Genomic DNA, 20,575 nt, shown 5'->3' with positions numbered 1-20,575 from the left:
ACATTATGCTTTGTGATTGTGTCTTGATATATTCAAGTCCATTGTTGCTTGTCTTGGCCCAACTGGTTCTGCCTTAAATTAGTGCAAAGAAAAAATATACTAAACATTTCTAATTGTGGATTGTTCTCAAAGTCTATGATCACCATTGTATGATTTAAAGGAATCCAATTTTTGTTCCTTGCCTCCGCTGTTAGGTAGGCTTGAGGAACTCAGGGCCCAATGATGATGACTTGTATCTTAACCCAGACCTCTGAGAGGATGTCAGATAAAATATTTTCCAGTCACTTCTTCACCAGGGAACCCGTGAAATCCTCAGTGTGGAACTGAGACTGTAGGATCTCTACCCTGACTCTGTAAAATGGGGGTCAGCCAAGAATTGAGCCAGGATCTGTGGGAACCATTCAAAATATTATTGTAAACTCTATTCAGCAGTCTTTTAGTGGTAAGGTCAAGCACTCCTTGGTATAATGCTCAGCAGAAAGTGTGTTAGGTCCTCTGTTGATCAGCATTTTAAATTCCGGATCAAGATTTGTAAATGCCACTCAGCAAAGCAAAGCCCTATAGTTGCTAAGGGCCCCTCAACCAAACAGAGTTCTGTGGTTTTTCAGACCAGCTCAGCTAGATAAGAACATTCTACTTCGTGTGATCTGCCTTCCTTAGAAAGAAGGTTCGAATGTGTCTACTTCATTATTATAAACACCAAAATAACTGAGTCACATATGTCATATCTTCACATTTTTTTCTACTACTTGTGTGTGTGTTTGTGTGTGTGTGTGTGTGTTATTCTGTTGGTGGTCTAATATATCTCGATAAAGTCAATTTTATTTTATCTCTATGGTTTTCTAAAATTGCTTTAGTCATAACGGGCAATTATTGTTGCCTTTCTTAACTTCATATTATTATGTTCCTGTTTCCATTTTCAGAAATAAAATCCTACTTCCTATAGGCTCATTTGCTCTGCATGAAACAGCTTTGATGGTTATCAAAATAAGTAAGTCTGGAATAATAAATCCAGTAGAGTTCTGAAATTGGTTGCCCGCTGGTATATTCCTGTCTAATTTTTTTTCACAGTCAGAGTTAAATCTCTCTCTACTGTATTAATCTAAACTACCCTTCGATGATACATATTTCATTTTTAATGTTTATGGAGTTTGCCTTTCCAAATGCCTTCATTTAGAAAATATACTATTTCAATTCTGTTTTTTGTTTCTTACTGATAGCTTTCTATTATTATTTATTTTTAAATCTCAAAATAAAATTTACTTTTTCAGGAAAATTTAGAAGTATAGAAAAATGTATAGAAACTCATAAAAACGTACTCATTAGCCTCAAAGAAAAGTGCAACAGAAAAGTTATACAGAAAAGACTTCATTAAAGACCATTCCAATAGGGAAGAGAGATTGAACTCAACTCTACTGGACAAAAAAATGGGAGCATTTCTAAGTGCTGGGGTGAAGGAGTGTGGAAGTACTCTAGGGTAATAGGGAAGAGGTTGATTAATTTGATGAGGTCATGCATGCTTTATTGAAGTCAGGCTCCTACCCGCCCACACAAACTGGTGTATATAAAGGCTATGTCCTTCCTTGTTTCCATTTCAAAGGGATGACTCCCAGGTCATAGAGAAAGACATTACTGGTTTATAAAACAGGTGAAATACAGGGAAAAGATATGCATTTCAAAGGGGCAGAGAAAAAACTTGCAGTATAAATTTTCTACAGTCAGTGCTCTAAGAAAAGTAAGGTCTAGATATTAGAATTAGGAAGAAACCTGCCTAAGTTTAGTTGAGCAGAGAAATCTTGATCACTAGTTCACCTTTTTGATAAAACTTCTATTAACTTGGCTTTTCCCCCAGTTTCTAGAGGCTTTATTCATAAATATGCTTTAGAAAAGAATGATGGCCGGGCTCGGTTGCTCAGCCTGTAATCCCGCGCCTTTGGGAGGCCGAGGTGAGTGGATTGTCTGAGCCCGCGGGTTCGAGACCCACCTGGGCAGCGAGACCTCATTTCTACAATAAATCAAAAAATCAGCCGGGCGTGGTAGTGCATGTCTGTAATTCCGGCTACTTGGAAGGCTGAGGCAGAAGGATCACTGGAGCCCAGCAGGCAAGGCTGCAGTGGCCGGGAGCGGCCACTGCACTCTAGTCTGGGCAACCGAGTGAGACTCCAACTTAAAAAAAAAAAGAAAAGAAAAGAATGATGAAGCCCATTGTTTATTGAGTCTTGTTCCATATACATGATAACGTCTTATTGCTAAAAATAATATTTTAAAAGTTTTGCCATGATTAAGAGCCAAAAACCATAAGAGAATGTTTTTTCTTTAAACATACTGTTATGAAAATGAAAGTACAGTGACACTGAGAGGGAGAAAATATTTGCCAAGCAGATATCTGATAAAAAGATTTGTATCTAGAATATATCAACTCAAAATCTGAAGGCAGAGAATCCAATTTAAAAAATTGAATTCGGCCTGGCTCGGTGGCTCAGCCTGTAATCCCAGCACTTTGGGAGGCCGAGGTGAGTGGATTGTCTCAGCCCGTGGGTTCGAGACCCCCCTGGGCAACTTGGCGAGACCGCATCTCTACAATAACTAAATAAATAAAAAATTAGCCAGGCATGGTAGCATGTGCCTGTAGTTCCAGCTACTTGGAAGGCTGAGGCAGAAGGATCGCCGGAGCCACTGCATTCCAGTGTGAGTGACAGAGTGAGACTCCAATTCAAAAAAAAAAATTGAATTCAAACTGTATGAAAGGAGAGAAACTTATGAAACTACAAAAACAAAACAAAAACAAATAGCAAAATCAATTCTGAAAAAGAACAAAGCTAGAATTATCACACCTCTTGAACACCCCTTGATTTCAAACCATAGTACAAAGCTATAGTAATCAAAACATTATGGTGCTGGCATAAAAACAGACACAAAGACCGGTGGAGCAGAAGGAAGAGCCCCTAAATAAACCCAAGCAAATATTTTACTTATCTTTAACATGGGTGCCAAGAATACAAAATGGGGAAAGAAAAGTAACTTCAACAAATAGTGTTGAGGAAACTGGATATTGACATACAGAAGAATGAAATTGGACTTTTGTCTTATACCAAGTAAAAAAAAATGAATTCTAAATAGAGGAAAGACTTATATGCAAAATCTGAAACCATGCAATTCCTAGAAGAAAACAAGGAATAAATGCCTTAACATCAATCTTGGAGATAATTTTTTTTAAATATGACACCAAAAGTACAAATAACAAAAGAAAAAATTGGTCAATTACATTAATCTAAAAGACTTCCACACAGCAAGAGAAATATCCAACAAAATGAAAAGGCAACATGTTCAATGGGATAAAATTATTGCAAACTGTATCCATATATATACATATATACATGTACACACATATATGTGATAAGCAATGAATTTCCAAAATATATAAATAATTCACACAATTCAAAAGAAAAACAACAAATAACCTTATTTTTTAAATGGGCAAAGGACTTGAACAGGCATTTTTTTCAAAAAAGACATACAAATGTAAAACAGATATATGAAAAGTTGCTCAACATCACTAATCATCAGAGAAATGCAAATGAAAACCATAGTAAGATACTACCTCACACTTGTAAATATGATCATTATTTTTAAAAAGTGATAGCAAATGCTGATGAGGGTGTGGATGAAAGGGAGGGAAGCCTTGTAGACGTTTTATGGAAATGTAAATAAGTATAATCACTATGGAAAACAGTATGGAGTTTCTGCAAAAAATTAAAAAATAAAACTATCTAACAATCCAGCAATCTCAATTCTGGGTATTTCATCAGAAGGATGAAACCAGGATCTCAAAAAGATATCTGCACTCCCATGTTCACTTCAGCATCATTCACAATAGCCAAGATATGGTCCTAAACTAAGCATTTATCAAGAGGTAAATGAACAGAGAAATTGTGGTGGGTATATACAGAATATTATTCAGCTACAGAAAGAAATCTTGTCATTTGTGACAACATGGACGAACTGGGAAGACATTATGCCAAGTGAAATCAGCCAGATACATAAAGACAAATACTGTATAATCTCAAGAATGTGCGGACTCTAAAATCGTCAGACTCCTAGAAGTAGAGAGTGGAATGCTGATTGCCAGAAAATGGAGGGTGGGGAAAATGGGAAGATGTCGTCCAAAGTGCACAAACTTTTATTTATAAGATGAACAAGTTTTGGAGATGTGTTAAGTAATATAATTGTAGTAATTTTGACATAGGATGTATCAGATTGCCACATTGTATGCCTTGAATATATTCTATTTGCATTTAACAATTAAATGTTTTAAAATTTAAACAATGAAATTTAAATTAAAACCACCGTGGCAAAAGCCACTAATACACCTAATAATTGACTCCAAAGGTCACAAAGTGTCTCCTTGGATAGTAAAAAATTCTATTGTTGGTTATTCTGGTTACACAGCTATGTATGTATTAGTCAAATCTCATTGAACTAGACACTGACAAAGGGTGAATTTTACTATGTAAATTAAACCTCAATTAGCCTGAACTTTAAAAGAGGCAAAAAACTGCATTTAACTTAATTAGAGTCACAGCTAATATTGTAGCCTACATGAAATAAGTATTCTGACATACATTGCATTTGATTAAACATGTATGCATTTCTGCCTGTACAGTGGTATCTAGGGAGATACATTTAAAATCTTATAATTACATGCTAAAATATAAATCTAACACTTTGTATTTGTCTATTAATAAATGTTATAAAATAATGGCTTTAGAAATCCAATAAATCTGTTGAAAAATGAAAAATAAAGTACCTTTCCACTTTTGGGGCTTGTTTGAGCTATGCAGAAGTAACAAAATTTATTCTGCTTGCAATATTTCAGTCCTTAAACATGTTAGTTTCCTCTAATTCCCATGTTGGTGATTCATTGTAAACTTGAAATTTTGCCCATGATTCTGTATTTTGAATTCTAAATGAATAATATTTTAATTAATTTTACAATTATGTCTTTCTTCACTTGTTTGCAATCCATTTTTCACATTTACATATCTTGCTGAATTCAGTCATGCATTTCAACCTAGCTTTTAAATTGCTTATTGATTTGTCTGTTATTGTCACATATACATTTGTAACCATTTTCTTCTGGAGTTGTTTTCTTATAAAGGTTAACTTGAACAAAATTGTGAATGTGTAAAAAGTTTAAAGAAACTATTGACTGTCTGAATAAAATAGCTTTCTTTGGTCCAGGTAACCTATAGTGGTATTTTTTATTGAAACAACACCGTTAGAAAAAGACTAATTATAGTATTGATTTTTTTTTTCCTGTAGCAGTCCTTTGGTGCTACCAATTGCCAAGCAAGACAGCTTGTTGGAAAAAGACATTATGTTCAAAGATGCAACAAAGGGCCTATGTAAGCAACAATCTCAGGACAGCACCCCTGAAAACCCCACAATGAGTGGCCCCGGCAAGCTTGAGCAGGTAATTGCACCTTGATTGCATAACTATTTGTGCTGTTTCATATACAGTAATGTGTTAAGATCCAACATATTGCAAAAACAAATTTCTTCTAATTTCCATTCAAAGAAAAGTTAATGCATAGTTTCACATTTTGTCTACAATTTTATAAGCAGATTTTTAAAATTATAATAATAACATAATAATTATAAAATTATAATTAGGGCAGTCTACTGACCAGTAACACATATACTCAGTGTTGTGCTTTGCAGATGTTAGAATTTTACAGGTTTTGTTTTTGTTTTTTTTCTTTGAATCGTGGTCTTACTCTGTCACCCAGGTCTAAGGGCAGCAGTCGGCATGATCACAACTTACCTTATCCTTGACTTCCTGGGCTCAGGTGATCTTTCTGCCTCAGTCTCCCAAATAACTGGGACTGCAGGCATGTACCACCACGCCAGCCTAATTTTTTAATTTGTTGTAGAGACAAGGTCTCTCTATGTTGTCCTGGCTGGTCTTGAATTCAAGCAATCCTCCTCCCTTGTTCTTGCAAAGTGCTTGGATTGCAGGCATGAGCCACCGTGCCCAGCCGAATTTTAGTGTTACCCTGTATACCAGGAATGTAAGCATTGTTAGACCATTGGTTCTGAGTGATTCCAGTCAAGTCACTTGTCACTATTTGATTATTTTGCATTCTATGTTGTTTGATTTCTGTCAGCTGTTCAAATATTTTGCAAAGAAAGAGAAAGGAAAACCAGTCACCAAGTCGTTTATTCTTAAAAATAATAGTGGTGTTGCAATGCATCTGTGTGTTTATGTTGTATATTGCGTGTGTGTGTGTGTGTGTGTGTGTGTGTGTGTGTGTGTGTGTGTCCCAGTGCCCAAGTTAAGAAGGTAACTTTGGATTTGGAAGGAGGAATGAGCTTGGAGTTATAGAAATTAATGTGTTTTCTTTTATCATGGCAGATTTTTAAACATTTTAGTTTTTTATAAATGGTAGAGTAATTTGCATCCCTGAAAATATCTTTTTTCAGTGTGTCTAATTTTGAATATTTTACAGACATTTTAGCCAAGTTTTTTAAATTAAAATTTCTTACTTATAATCTAATTTTAATGTTATTAATTTGTGTGCTGTTTAAAGGAACTGAAACAGATAAGTAAAACATTTGAAATGCAAGTAAACTGCCGTGTCTTCGCCTACTGCAGCTGCCGTAACAGAATAGCACAGTCTGGGTAGTTTAAACAACAGAAGCGTTTTTTCTCAGTTTTGAGGCTGGAAGTCCAAGGTCAGGGTGCAGGTTGTTTTGGCTTCTGTTCAGGGTGCTCTTCCTGGATTGTAGGGCCACAGAGTGGAAAGAGTGAGGAGGGAAGAGGGGCGGAGGTGAAGAGAAGTGGGAGGAGAGGGGAAGAAAGTCGGGGAGTCACACTCTCTGGAGTTTCTTCTTACTAGAACACTATTGTAGTGGGTCAGGACCCCACCCATACGACCTCTTTTATCCTAAATTGCCTTCTTATAGGCTCTATCTCCTCCAAATATGGTCACATTAGGGGTTGGAGTTTCAACATATGACATATGACTTTGAAGGGACACAATTCATCCCGAGGGAGCAGACAAATTAAACGTTAAGTAAAATTTAAGGCAATGTATTCCTTAACTTTCTTAAGGGTCCTATTAACTTCCACTAGAATTTTAAGTGTCACTGGACCATGTAATTTTTGTACTTTAGTATCTGATGTAACTTCCAGTTCCTGTTTAAGCATGTCTTGTAAGTCGCATCCCGTCCTAGGGAGAAGATGACTTTGAATGAACCTATGTCTAGCACACTCTCTTCTCCCTCATACATTTTCACACTTAAGACTGTAACATTTAGTAATTTAGAAGCTTGTATTTCATTTTCATTGCAACTATTTAAGACTCAAGTTAGTTTGTTGTAAGTGCTGAAGAAAAAAATTTTCTGAGTGATTTTACAAATGTTGAAAATCATAGGTGATTTCTATTTTCTAGTAATTCCCACAGGTAGCCATTTCAAATAAAGATAAATGATGTTGTGCTTTCTCTTATTATGAAGATATAAACCTATACATACTTTAGCTTCGCCAAAATAGTATTTTATATATATTCTCTTTTGCAAGAGAAGGAATTTGGTTTTTTTGCAATAACTCATTTATTGATTAAAATATTACATCATATGATTCTACCATAATCAGTGTATGGTCAAAGGAATTGAGCATTAGTAACTATTGAATGATATTTTAACCCTATAGTTATTTCCTTCATATTTTAATTTATTATTAAGTTAAGAATGGGAATATTGATGTTATTCATTAGATTTCCTACATAAATAAAAGACAACTTTAAACTATTATTTAAACATTTTATTGAGTAGGATTTTAGAAGTGCTTTTTTTTTAACTCATTTTCTTAACAGAAATGTATGGAAGCTCAAATGCTAGTTGATTTTTTACTGTTCAAATGAGCTAGCATTTAACAATGTTAAACACAATTAAGATGTTGCATGACTTGCAGTCAATGTTCACATGTGAATTTATTGTAGATTTTTATTAATTTGCTTTTAGACTGTTAATGAGGTATTTGAGTTCAGCAGCAGTACAATAATAATTATTTATTTAACAAAAAAAGAGCAAACTAGGTCAAACCTTTCATCAAGGTGCTGAGAATTTTCCCTTTGTAGAGTCAAAACAAATTCTGATTAGCAAATCGATTGCTTTTAAGTGACAATTTAGCAAGATGTTTTCAAAAGACATAAAATATTCTTCAAAAAAAAAGGAGATTCACAACATAAGAATGTCAAGTGTAATCTTTATAGAAAGATGTTTTTGTTTTTCATGTATTCTTTTTATAATTGCATCCTAGACATTAAAAGTGATTGTACCAGTGTTCTGTCTGTGTGTTATTGAAGGGGGAATGGCTGCTATCCAGGTTTTATGTTCCTGTAGAACCTACCTAATATTCACCCACGTGTACCTCCTATCTCCCACTGTCTACAGCATGCTCTCACCCATTCATGGCCACCAGGTGCCGGGTGATTCTTTCCAGAGGAAGAGCCGTGGGATTCCCTGGCTGGATTGTACATTCACATTTCGTGGAAAAGCTGCTTTTTTTTTTTTATAAACAGCAGTAAAGTTCTAATTAACATTTTAAAGAGAAACACTGTAGAACTGAAATACTGTAGAACGTTCCTTAAATTAAAATAAAAACAACTTGGCATTTCTCCTTCCAGATTTTTATAAAATGCAGATCTTATCAAATAGTAACTGTGTAAATGAATATTAAGAGCTAAATTTAATCCTTCCTAGTTTCTGAGAACCACCAACATTGACATTTGGTTTTATAATATATCTGAGAACATAGAACTGTTCTTAAGTTGCTCAAAAATTGCAAGATGTTCCTCCTTTTCCTCCCTTATTGTCCTGGTTTCTTCTCTCATCCCAACCCTTCCATTAAAGCCCTCTTCCATTCTCCTGATGTCCTAACTCTCTTCCTTTCTTCTTTCCTCCCAGAAAATATACAATTAAATGTAGATGAAGCTTGAAATTTAAGTCATGTCTTTGTGCTATCTAGAGAATCCGTGGTAGCCTAGAAGTACAGGAAAAGGGTGATGGAGTCCTGCTCTGGTCCAGGTCTGCTCCCTAGAAGCTCTGAGTCTAGAACTTCGGAAACCTTACCAACCTTCATCTGTGAAATGGGTACAGAGTAGCATCCTTGTATGGTCGTTATGAAGATGAAGAGCCATATGCTATAATGCAGATGGAAGTAGACGAGAGCCATATGTTATAACACAATGACCAAGAGCAGAATATAAGCTCAGTAAGATACACACATTATTGCTACTGTTATTGTAGTATAGACTGATAATTACAGCAGTAATGTATACACTACATCGATCTGCTCTTAATCCCTGTAATTCCATTCAGCACATCCACCAGGTTTTTTGTTGTTTTAAACACAGGATTTATTGAGAGGACAGAAAAGCCCCTACAGTGGGAGGAGACCCAAAGGGGTTACCCTTCCACCAGGTTTTATTTTTTTCAGTGTAAATGTAGATTATGTTAGAAAGTAATAATACAAAATAATACTTCACATGGGTTAACATGTGAAAGCTGAAAAATGCTTTCACCCTGCACTATCTTAGTCCTCAGTATATAAATCATTGTGTGCAGGCTATGGTCCACTTTTACTACATAATTTAAACTCAAGTTTCAAACAGAGTCTTAATTTACACTAACCAAACTTAAGCTCAAGAGAGGGGAATGAAGTGCCTAGCATCACACTTGATTCTTTTATTTCATATGCAGTGATCTTCAGGGGGTCCTACTGCAGGTTTCAAAAATTGGCAAGAATTGTCTTGCAATAGTCCATACCTACGCACTTGTTCACACACATGTACGTCCTCAGGCAGCAAAAGGAAACTGGAGAGACTTTATGAATTTCACTGTTTTGGAGGAATCTAACAGAATGCGAAAAGAAGGCCAAAACGACTGCAGTCCTATCCAGGCATGGCCAGGGGCTTAAGCTCTAGGAACCTTAGTAAAGTATTTGTCACGTTACTGCTTGGTGTGATCATCCCAGTCACCTCCAAGCCTTTTTATTTCTCTCTTTGTTTTGTTTTGTTTTGTTTTGTGGACTCCTTCTTGCTTTTCATTTATCCATAATGGGTTCTTTCCCTCCAAACTACCTTTCCTCAAATCTGGTTGCCCTTATCCCACGAATTAGACCATCTGTGTTGTCCATTGGGCTTCTAGTCTCTGGATATAAACTATCAATATCCCAGAGAGAAATCACAAACAAACAGAACAATCCAAAACAGTGAAGCCTACAGTGTTCAAAGCAGTGTAGAAACAGAGGAGACAGGCCGGGCGTGGCGAATGGCTCAGCATATAATCCCAGCACTTTGGACAGCCAAGGCAAGAGGATTGCCTCGATCCTGGGGGTTCGAGACCAGCCTGGGCAACTAAGCGAGACCTCGTCTCTACAATAAATCACAAAAATACTAGCCAGGCATGATGGCATGCATCTGCAGTTCCTGCTACATGGAAGGCTGAGGCAGAAGGATCACCTAAGCTCAGCAGGTCGAGGCTGCTGTGGCTGTGAGCATGCCAATGTACTCTAACCTGGGCAACAAGAGTGAGACTCCAACCTCAACCCCCGCCAAAAAAAAAAAAAAAAAGAGAAGAGACAAAGAATTAGCCAATTCAGAATATTTTCAACACTTATTTGATTCAAATTTATTTTGGCTCTCAAAGTGTTTCTTATAAGTTCTTTCTGACCTTCTGTTCTGAATGGTGTCACTTCTGTATTTTAGATTTCTCCTTTTGGGTTAGGCACAGTGGCTCACCCCTGTAATCTCAGCATTTTGGGAGGCCAAGGCAGGATGGTTGCTTATGCTCAGGAGTTTGAGATCAGTCTGGGCAACATAGCAAGACCTCGTCTCTACCAAAAAAAAAAAAAAAAGAAATAATTAACTGTGTGTTTTGGCGTGCACCTGTAACTACAGCTAAATAGGAGGCTGAGGCAGAAGGATCGCCTGAAACCAGGAAGTCAAGGCTACAGCGAGCTGTGATCCTGTGACTGCACTCTAGCCTAGGCGATAGAGTGAGACCCTGACTCAAAAACAAAAAAAATAAATAAATAGCGGTCGCCTTTTGGAAATATATATGTATATAATAAAAAATAATTTTAGAGAAGATATGTAATCTTTTTTTACATATTTATCTGATACTTGTTTAGATTATTGTTGTAATTGTATATTAGGCATTGGTTATGTACACTATTCAGTCTACAACTGGAACATGAACACATTCACAGACGTATTGTTTCTTTTTCTTTCTACTTATCAACTGCCACAGTGCCTTTGAAATCTTCATAAAGAATGTGTCTATTTAATAACCTTGCTTAAGATATGGCTTATCAAAGCTTTCTTGCTGATCATTTTGGAATCTTGATATGACAGATGCAAGGAGTTCTTCCCTTGATCTACCCTGACACTGGACTTGTCACATTTTGTTACTATAAACTGGCTAGGGAGTATTCACATTTCTACTGGCAACCTGATACTTTCTCTGACCCATGTCACAGCTGGGCCACCGAAGATGAAAATCTGCAGGAATACCCACGAGATGTCTGTGATAGCTCTTTCAGGATGGTCAGAACAAATGCAGAACTTCTTTTAGGACAATTCATGCTTTTTCTAAACACGCATGCCATGTAGAAATTTGCATCAAAATTGTTTGCATTGCGGTTGTAAGAGGAATTTCATTACTCCTGAGGAAAATCAAAATCTTGCTGCTGGTTTTCTCCTTTTTATGATTGCACTGGGAGCTGAGTATGTGTGCGAACGTGCTGGAGATTTGTGCCTTATTTTTGCATTACTCAAAGTTAGAGCGATCATGATTGATTTATGTCGTGTTATGTACATGGATGAGTAGGTTTATGTTTAAATGTTTTGTACATACATACACACGTGCATACATGTACAGAGTTTGGGGGTGTCTATAAGATTATGTGCTTTGGGGAAATGCTGGTAAAGATGTTAGAAAGAAAATATATTTGCAGGCATCCCTAAATCAGTGGGGAAAGTTCTCTTCCACGCATCTCTTTACATCAAGACTTCTGCCAATAGTCTTTTCGCTTCTAGAAAATACATACTTACCCAATTGTACTTTTTTCTAGATTTTTTTTTTATTTCCAAGGGCAAACATTCCAGTCAGTGATCCTGGAACACAGTAAAGTTGTCCATCTATGTCGGAAACTCTCAATCTTGTCTAAATGAATCCTAACTAAAAAATTAGATGTGGCCAGTAGCACATAGCTGAGGATAGTAGTTCCTCTTTTTCTTGAACAGATCTAAGTGCAATCCATTCCTGCCATTTCTCAGCCCTGTTGATGGGCCACCTTTTTATGGCGTCTGCTGAGGTCTCACCACTCTCACCTCTCCCTCCACGAGTGGCAGAGGTCTCGCCCTAGCCACAGGAAGTAGATCTTACCACGTTCCTGCTCAAACCCCTGTGTGACCTCTAATAACTCTTAGAGTCCAGCAAAGTCTCTCCTGCTCTCCTGACGTCACCTGCTGCAGTTTCCTCCACATCAGTCACACTCCCCTGACACACCCATCCCTTCCTGAGCCTAAAGCTTTCACCATGTGCTACCCTCTCTCTCTGGGACACCTTCTCCCATATCCCTCAGGACTGCCCTTTTAAAATACATCCAATTTCAGCTTCAGTGTGACCCCTTTATAGAGGACTTCTCAGACCATTCCATCTAGATTATTTATGTCTTTGTTTTTTCTTTTCATAGTGTTCTTTTTTTTTTCTTCACTCCTTTAGTGTTTCTTATTTATGTCCTCACTTCTCCCCTCAATAGAATGTAAACACTTTGGGTTAAAAAGATATAATCCCTTTTTCTCTATACTAAACCACTGGCCCAACGCCTTGTCAAAGTAGATAGGCAAGAAAAAAATGGCAAGCTATCCAATATGTGTAATCAGATGTCTACATTATCTGCTAGCATTCCTTCACTGTTATTCAGTAGTTAGTTTCTGCTTTGGACTCATATGCTCTGTGATCCTAGAAAAATCACATGACCTCTCTGGGCCTCAAATTCTTCATGTGTCAATTAAAGATATTGAACTTTAGTGAATGCCAAACTTGTAAAAAGTGTTATTCAGCAGAAGATCATGGCTCAGAAAGAAATATGTGAAAGAGAACTCTAAGGCAGAGAAAGCTGAACATCTTAGCTGAGAGCAGGTTAGACGGAGGCAGAACCCTCTGCATGTGACCGCCTTCCTCCTATCTCCATAGCGACTCTAAAAGACTTGAGCAGAAAGTGTGCAATGGAACCCCGATCCTTTCTAGAAAGGTTCCTAACTGGGCTAATGAGGCAATTCTCACAACCCTCCGAAGCACGTGCTACTTTTTTTTTCTTTCTTTATACCCTTATTACCTTTTTTTTATTTTAAAGATATGTGGTACAATTCAGGACTAAGTATACAAATGATCATTGTACAGGTATAGTTTGGAAGCACGTACTATTTTTTAAAACCATTTTTTATGTAAGAATGAAAAGCAGCTTCATGATGTAAAGACAGAAAAATATTCAAGAACTCACAGCTGGGAAGATATGCAACTGGGATTTTAACGCAGTTCTTCCAGGTGGATACGAATATTTGATGTTTTAAACTTAGGTGAGCATGGATTTTCTGGCTTTCGATATGAAGAAGCTCAGATTGGTGTCAAAGATTTCTCTCTGAATTTGCACAACCGATGAATGCAGAAGACCCAAGGCGGCTGTCACTATTATACTTCTCCCTGAGAGCTGTCAGTCTGTGCAGCATTGTGTGCCTATGAAACTCTTCAAAGTGGAACTAAACGTAAAATGTTAAAAAGTTGACATCAAGCCGGGCTCAGTGGCTCAGCCTGTAATCCCACGCCTTTGGGAGGCTGAGGTGAGTGGATTGCCTGAGCCCATGGGTTCAAGACCCACCTGGGCAGCGAGACCTCATCTCTACAATAAATCAAAAAATCAACCGGGCGTGGTAGTGCATACCTGTAATTCCGTAATTCCGGCTACTTGGAAGGCTGAGGCGGAAGGATCGCCGGAGCCCAGCAGGTCGAGACTGCGGTGGCCGGGAGCAGCCACTGCACTCCAGTCTGGGTGACAGAGTGAGACTCCAACTCAAAAATAAAAATTTTAAAAAAGTTGACATCACATGATCCCCAAATTGTTTTGGCAACTCAGGTAACACTATGATAGCTGGAACTTTATGACTTCTATTTACATCAACAAAAAGTACCAGTTTTTGTATACTGTTCTTGAACTAGTTAAGCGTAATATATATTTCTGCCAGCATTAAAGTCTTAAAGCTATGCCTCTAACCCAACATTCAATAACAAATTTTAATAAGACTATGTCGTATGCTTTATAGGTTAATGCTGAAAGATATTTAGAAATATGTTTCTTTTCAAGGCTGCAAAAATAGAGAAAATAATAAAACTCAGGGTGTGTGGCTGTGTTTGTGCATCTTGAGTGGTGAAGGAGAAACTTGTTCCTGATATTTCCGAGGTATATTTTTGCAAATAAACTTTTAAAATAAATATATACATCTATTGGAATATTGTGTTTCCTGATTTTTTTTTTGAGTTGGAGTCTCACTCTGTCGCCTAGACTAGAGTGCAGTGGCTGCTCCTGGCCACCACAGCCTCGACCTGCTGGGCTCGGGCGATCCTTTCGCCTCAGCCTTCCGAGTAGCCGGAATTACAGGCATGCGCTACCACACCCGGGTCTCGAACTCGCGGGCTCAGGCAATCCACTCACCTCAGCCTCCCAAAGGTGTGGGATTACAGGCTGAGCCAGCGAGCCCGGCTGTGGTTTTATTTTTAATGTCAGAGAACCCACTGCCACGCATGCCACTCTTCCAACTAGACTTCATAACAATTCACTCTTCTGACATTCTCAGATGCCCCCAACAGAATGTGTGTTTCTAGTATTAATATGTAGGCTTAGAAATAGTCTAGGCAGCAAAAAAAAAAAAAAAGAAATAGTCTAGGCAAATAATGGACTGACTTACGAAATCTTGGGAAAGCTTTTATTTTATGAAATATCCTCTAATATCAGAAAAATAGTCCTAAATCCAGTTTTATTAAAAATCTGTAATATTTGTTACTTAAATTATTTTCTGATCAACAACAATATTTAAGGCTGAATTATTTAGCAATGGTATTATACAATTAATAATACAACACATAACACAGATACATATACAAGATGCAAATACAGAATACAAGTCTGGTTACAAATAATAGCAACCAACTTGTTATTAGAACTTTATTATGGGTATCAATGAATTTATGAGAATATTCTTGTTCTTTTTCTCCCCTGCTTTTAACATTGTAAAAGAAAAACATGCTATATCAAATGCTTGTTTTTCAGAGCATATTCTGTGTTCGTAAAATTAAGCATTGATCATTTCCAATTTGGAAATGATAGAATTTTTCTAATTAAAGAACTCAAGTTAATCTTTTTTATTTGAAATTTTTCACAGTTTTCAAACTTCCACTCTATATTATAGTGAATAAGAAAGCATTTTTATGGCACTATCTTAATGTTGTAGCTACCTTAATCTTAAAAGTAATGTAGACCTGAATAAAAATCACAAACCAAAGATCTGGAATCTGTCCTTAAAATCTGGCTTCATCCTGCATGAATGCAGTTTCTAAATTCCATGCACATAACTTCCTTCCCATGCCAACCGGAGTTACATGAGGAGTTTTGCTTTAGCTCAGGGAACACTACAAATGCATGAGCTGTTCAATTGCCTGTCTTTCAAAGGACTGAGCAGCATAGAGCTGTCTAAATCATAAGTCAGAATAGGAAGAGTCAACATGTTAAATGATCTTGACAGACTTAATGACTGAGTAACACAGGGCAACGTGCAGGGGGTGTCTGTGCACGTACTGGTGGGTATGCAGCAGAATGTCTCATCTGAATACATTCTCTGTGGCTTCGATTTTTTTCCCCCATTCACTGAGCCATTTCACCTTTTAATAACAGTTTCAAACTCAGGTGGTCTTCAAACTTTTGACATGTCATTGAAAATGGAACGTCCAACTGTGAAGAAAGTTGATTGGAATGCAATTAGAATTGATCAAACTTATTTCTCCCCCCCAGGTCAAGCTGATGCCTCCAGCTCCTAACGACGACCTGGCCACACTCAGTGAACTCAATGATGGCAGCCTGCTCTATGAGATTCAGAAGCGCTTTGGAAACAATCAGATATACGTGAGTGCCCTTGAAATTGCCTTCTGCGCTCTTTAGTCTTGCTGACTATTTTCCTCACCCTTCAATGCTTCGAATAATGCAAGGAAAGGGCTCATTTGGGCTTCTGGTCATGGTGATCGTTTAAGGCGAATTTTTCATAGTTGAGGTTCTTCCTGGCTCAGCTACATGGCAACTTCAACAAAGTTCCAGATTTGGGAGTTAAGTAGAAGCAAGTACTACCGATAAACTTTTCTGTTGTTGTGATTGCTATGGAAGATCTTGCTAGAACTAGCATAATCTGCACACCACTTTTAAAAATGCTGTCTGTCTCATCTACTTTTCTTGAGTCTGCTGGATGGGGGAAAAGAAGCCAAAGACGCATTGACTATGCATGTGGGACGGCCTCTCTTCTCCATTTGCTTGAAAAGAGAAACTGTTGTTCCTTAAAATGATCAGGAAATGTCTTTGTCTGTAAAGTAATTTATACACAGATTACTGATAAGACGATACCAATATATTACGCAGGTGACAAATGGCATCAGAATTGATTTCCTGTAACTTCTTCCAACCTGGATAACAATTCAGAGACCCTGTAATCTTAAAATCCATCTCTGTGTTTCCTTCTTTCTCTCTCTCTCTCTCTCTCTCTCTCATGCACGCGCTTTGATTTTGTTATGTTCCACACAGAGCACAGAGTAATTCAGTCAGAATGTCTATAGAGAAATCTGATTATACATATACCTGCTATCTCTTTTGGATAACGTGTTTTTTCTTCTAGTCTACTGAGAAATTGTTTAAGTGATTTTCATGTAAATGTGGAGTCTGAGATTTCCTTACAAGTAATAAATCATCAGATACTGATTAGCCTATAAAAATGCAATGCAGCATCTTAATGCTTGAATAAATTGCCTGCCACTGTAAATACACTTACAATTAAATACTTCTATCAAAATTAATGAAATGAGTCATTGGCAAAAAACAGCGAGACCTGATTACTCTGGTCTCTGTTACAACCGTTACTTTTGTAAAGTGTCAGTTATTTTTTTTATGTTCCCAGTATTGTGTCGATTCTTTATTTAACTCTGAATTATTTTTATTTTATTTAATTTCTATTATTTTACTCTTAATTATTTTTACTCTAGATGACCTTAATTTATTCTTAATTACTCTTAATCAATGGAAGACTGTTGATTGAATTATTTTGTATTTTTTTATTCCCTTTGTGCTTTTCAATTGTCATTATCCCCTAAATACCTGTTAAATCTGCTTTTCTCCATCTCTGGTCACCATCTCCCTTCCGTCTATGCTCATCTCAACAGCCAGATGATGCTATTGGAATGTACATTGCATCGTGACATTTCACTACTTAAAGGGCTCCAGTTCATTCAGGAAAGCCAGAGTCTGAAGAAAGACCCATGAGGCCTGAGTGCTTTTCTCCTGCCCTTTGCATTTCTGACCTCACATGCTATAGTCCTCCGATGGGGTACCTCTGCTCTGATCACACCACTGGCCTTGGTGTCCCATGAGTGTGCTCAGGTCTTTGCCTGAGTCGTTTGACTGCCATATGCCCACCTCCTCCTTTTTTCAGGTCTTCACGCCAGTGTCCATGCATGGAGGCCAGCCATGCACTGCCTATCCTTCTGCCTTGCAGTGTTTTTCTCCATTAACTTACCACCTTCTAACACACTGTATTTTTTGTATTTAGATTATTGTAAGCAGTGTGTGCTAACTGATTTTCCCCACTCTCTCTCTTTCTCTCTCTAACTCACACACATTCTCTTTTTTAAAAATATAATCAATATGTTTTATTATGATATTGTGGGATACAGTTAAGGGTTAGGTATACAAATACGTTTCGTTCAGGCACCCTTGTTGATAAGAGATGCTTCCCCGTCCCCGGACAGATATTTGCTACTGTTAATCCCATCTCCCACCCCCCCATAGTTTCCCACTACTGTCAGTCATTTTCTTATAGTATTACATTGGATGTTCAAGGTCCATTATAGGAGTGAGAACATGTGACACTCGGTTCTTTGTTTCTGTGAGAGGTCACTCAGTATTGTAGACTCTAGTTCCATCCAGGTTGCTGTGAAATTCATGATTTTGTTCTTTTTTATGGCTGCGTAGTATTCCATCGTGTATATGTACCACATTTTTTTAATCCAGTCCTCTTTTGATGGGCACCATGGTTGCTTCCAGATTCTTGCTATTGTGAACAATGCTGCAATAAACATACGTGTGCAGGTATCTTTTTTATAGAGTGATTTGAGTTCTTCAGGATATATTCCCAGTAGGGGGATTGCAGGGTCATATGGGAGGTTGATATTTAGAGCTTTTAGGAATTGCCACACTGCTTTCCACAGAGGTTGCACTAGTTTACACTCTCACCAACAGTGTAGAAGTGTTCCCTTTTCACCACACCCTCTCCAGCAGCTGTTATTTTTTGAGTTGTTGATAATTGCCATTCTGACTGGAGTTAGGTGGTATCTCAGTGTGGTTTTGATTTGCTTCTCCCTGATGATTAGTGAGATTGAACATTTCTTCATGTGTCTGTTGGCTGCTCGGATGTCTTCCTTTGTGAAGTGTCTGTTCATATCTTTTGCCCATTTTATAATGAGGTTGTTTGTTTTTTTCTTTTCAGCATGTTTGAGTTCCAATACTTTTTCCCAGTCTGTGGGCTGTCTCCCTGCTCTCTTGATGGTTTCTTTGGCTTTGCAGAAGCTTGTCAGTTTAATAAGGTCCCACTTGTCTATCTTCTCTCTTATGACCTGTGGGTTTCGGGTTTTGTTCAGGAATTGGATGCCACTTCCGATTTCCATGAGGGTATGTCCTTCATTTTCTAAGTTTCTTATGGTTTGAGGTTTTACATTTAGGTCTCTGATCCATTTGGAGTTAACCTTCACACACATTCTCATGCCTATACTCACTAGACTGCAAACTCCATGAGGTCACGAATTTTTGTTTTGTTCAATGCTTTATGGTATTATGTATTATATATAATATTACGTATTATGTACCTAGAATTATATATTACATATATAACAAGTGTGTGTGTGTGTCTGTGTGTGTGTGTGTGTGTGTGTATGACACATGCTTGGTGCCCAATAATTATCGGATACATGGGCAGACCTCTTAAACCAATCCTACATTTTTAGCTCATCATTTTAAAAATTACTATTTATTTATCCATGGCAAACAACTTAGGGTTGAACAATGGCTTTTTAACAGAGCCAGGGTAGACTATTTCAACTGAATTAATTTTTCTGACCAGGATTTTCATTTATTTCTGCTGTGGTCTGATTTGTTTTATAACACGATACTTCAAACTAGACTGTAAACTGCTCTTTTTCTAAGTGCATAACATTCCATTTGGATGTTAGATTGAGTGGTTTCCACAGTCTGTAGCACTAAGAAGTTCCCAAAGTTTCAAACAGAAAACGGACTGCAGGCGATGAGACATGTGTTTGTCAGGAAATGCCGAGCATACAGCTCTGAATTCTCTGAATAATTGTTGCCGATGGTACCAGAGGGAGCAGAATGTGTAGCCAGATTTCTTTATGAAAAGCAAAGAAGTTTGCCAGCTGTATTCACTTTACAACACATTAGTGAGACTTGAGTCTCATCAAGGAAAAAAAATACACAAACGCAGGAGCTTCTGGAACATCTGGTTCGCCAAGATAATTCTAAACACACAAACAGTAACTGGCATTAAGCAAACCAGAGCAATGAAACATTTCATGACAGCGCCCAGCCTGCAGCCTGGCTCATCTCAGCCACCAGACACTGTTCATATGGCACTCACGGTGACCCACTAGAATTCCTTTTAAAAGCATCACAAAAGGCTAAAGTCGACAAGCTGGTGTTAGAGACAGGTTTCTCCCACTTCAAGGATATTTGAGATTGTTTAGATGGATACATTTTTCCTAAGCTTTTTCTCCATATATTGAGATGATCACATGCCTTTTGAAATATGGTTAAGTAGGCCAGGCACAGTGGCTCAAGTCTGTCATCCCAGCTCTTTGGGAAGCAGAGGCAAGGGGATTGCCTGAGCCCACGGGTTCGAGAACAGCCTGGGCAACTTGGCGAGACCTCATCTCTACAATAAGCCAAAAAATTAGCCGGGCATGGTAGCAAGCGCCTGTAGTTCTGCATACTTGGAAGGTTGAGGAGGAAGGATTACCTGAGTCCAGCAAGTCGATGCTGGGTTGGCCGTGAGTGTGCCACTGCACTCCAGCCTGGGCGACAGAATGAGATGCCAACTCAAAAAAAAAAAAGTTTAAGTATTATTAATTACAGGTGTTGATATTCAGATATGAAACCAATCTTTTATTTCTCTTTTTTTTTTTTTTTTTG

At 37.7% G+C, this 20,575-nt stretch overlaps 1 protein-coding gene across 1 annotated transcript in view; it reads left to right on the top strand.

Annotated features, from left to right (window-relative positions):
• LOC103271022 (unconventional myosin-XVI-like) overlaps window positions 1-20,575 on the top strand; it is a gene marked incomplete at both ends in the record, with an annotated part of 162,407 nt that overhangs the window by 113,178 nt on the left and 28,654 nt on the right. The window contains 2 exons of the mRNA XM_008068502.1: window positions 5,323-5,473; window positions 16,133-16,243. Of these exons, the coding sequence (XP_008066693.1) occupies window positions 5,323-5,473; window positions 16,133-16,243 (262 nt within the window). The remainder of the gene's footprint in view (window positions 1-5,322; window positions 5,474-16,132; window positions 16,244-20,575) is intronic.

This window comes from Carlito syrichta, unplaced genomic scaffold (assembly GCF_000164805.1).
Source record: "Carlito syrichta isolate Samal-C Ts95f unplaced genomic scaffold, Tarsius_syrichta-2.0.1 Scaffold311106, whole genome shotgun sequence".
Lineage (NCBI taxonomy): Eukaryota > Metazoa > Chordata > Mammalia > Primates > Tarsiidae > Carlito > Carlito syrichta.
Note: the sequence above shows the minus strand (reverse complement) of the source record. Positions and strands in the feature narration are given on the sequence as shown.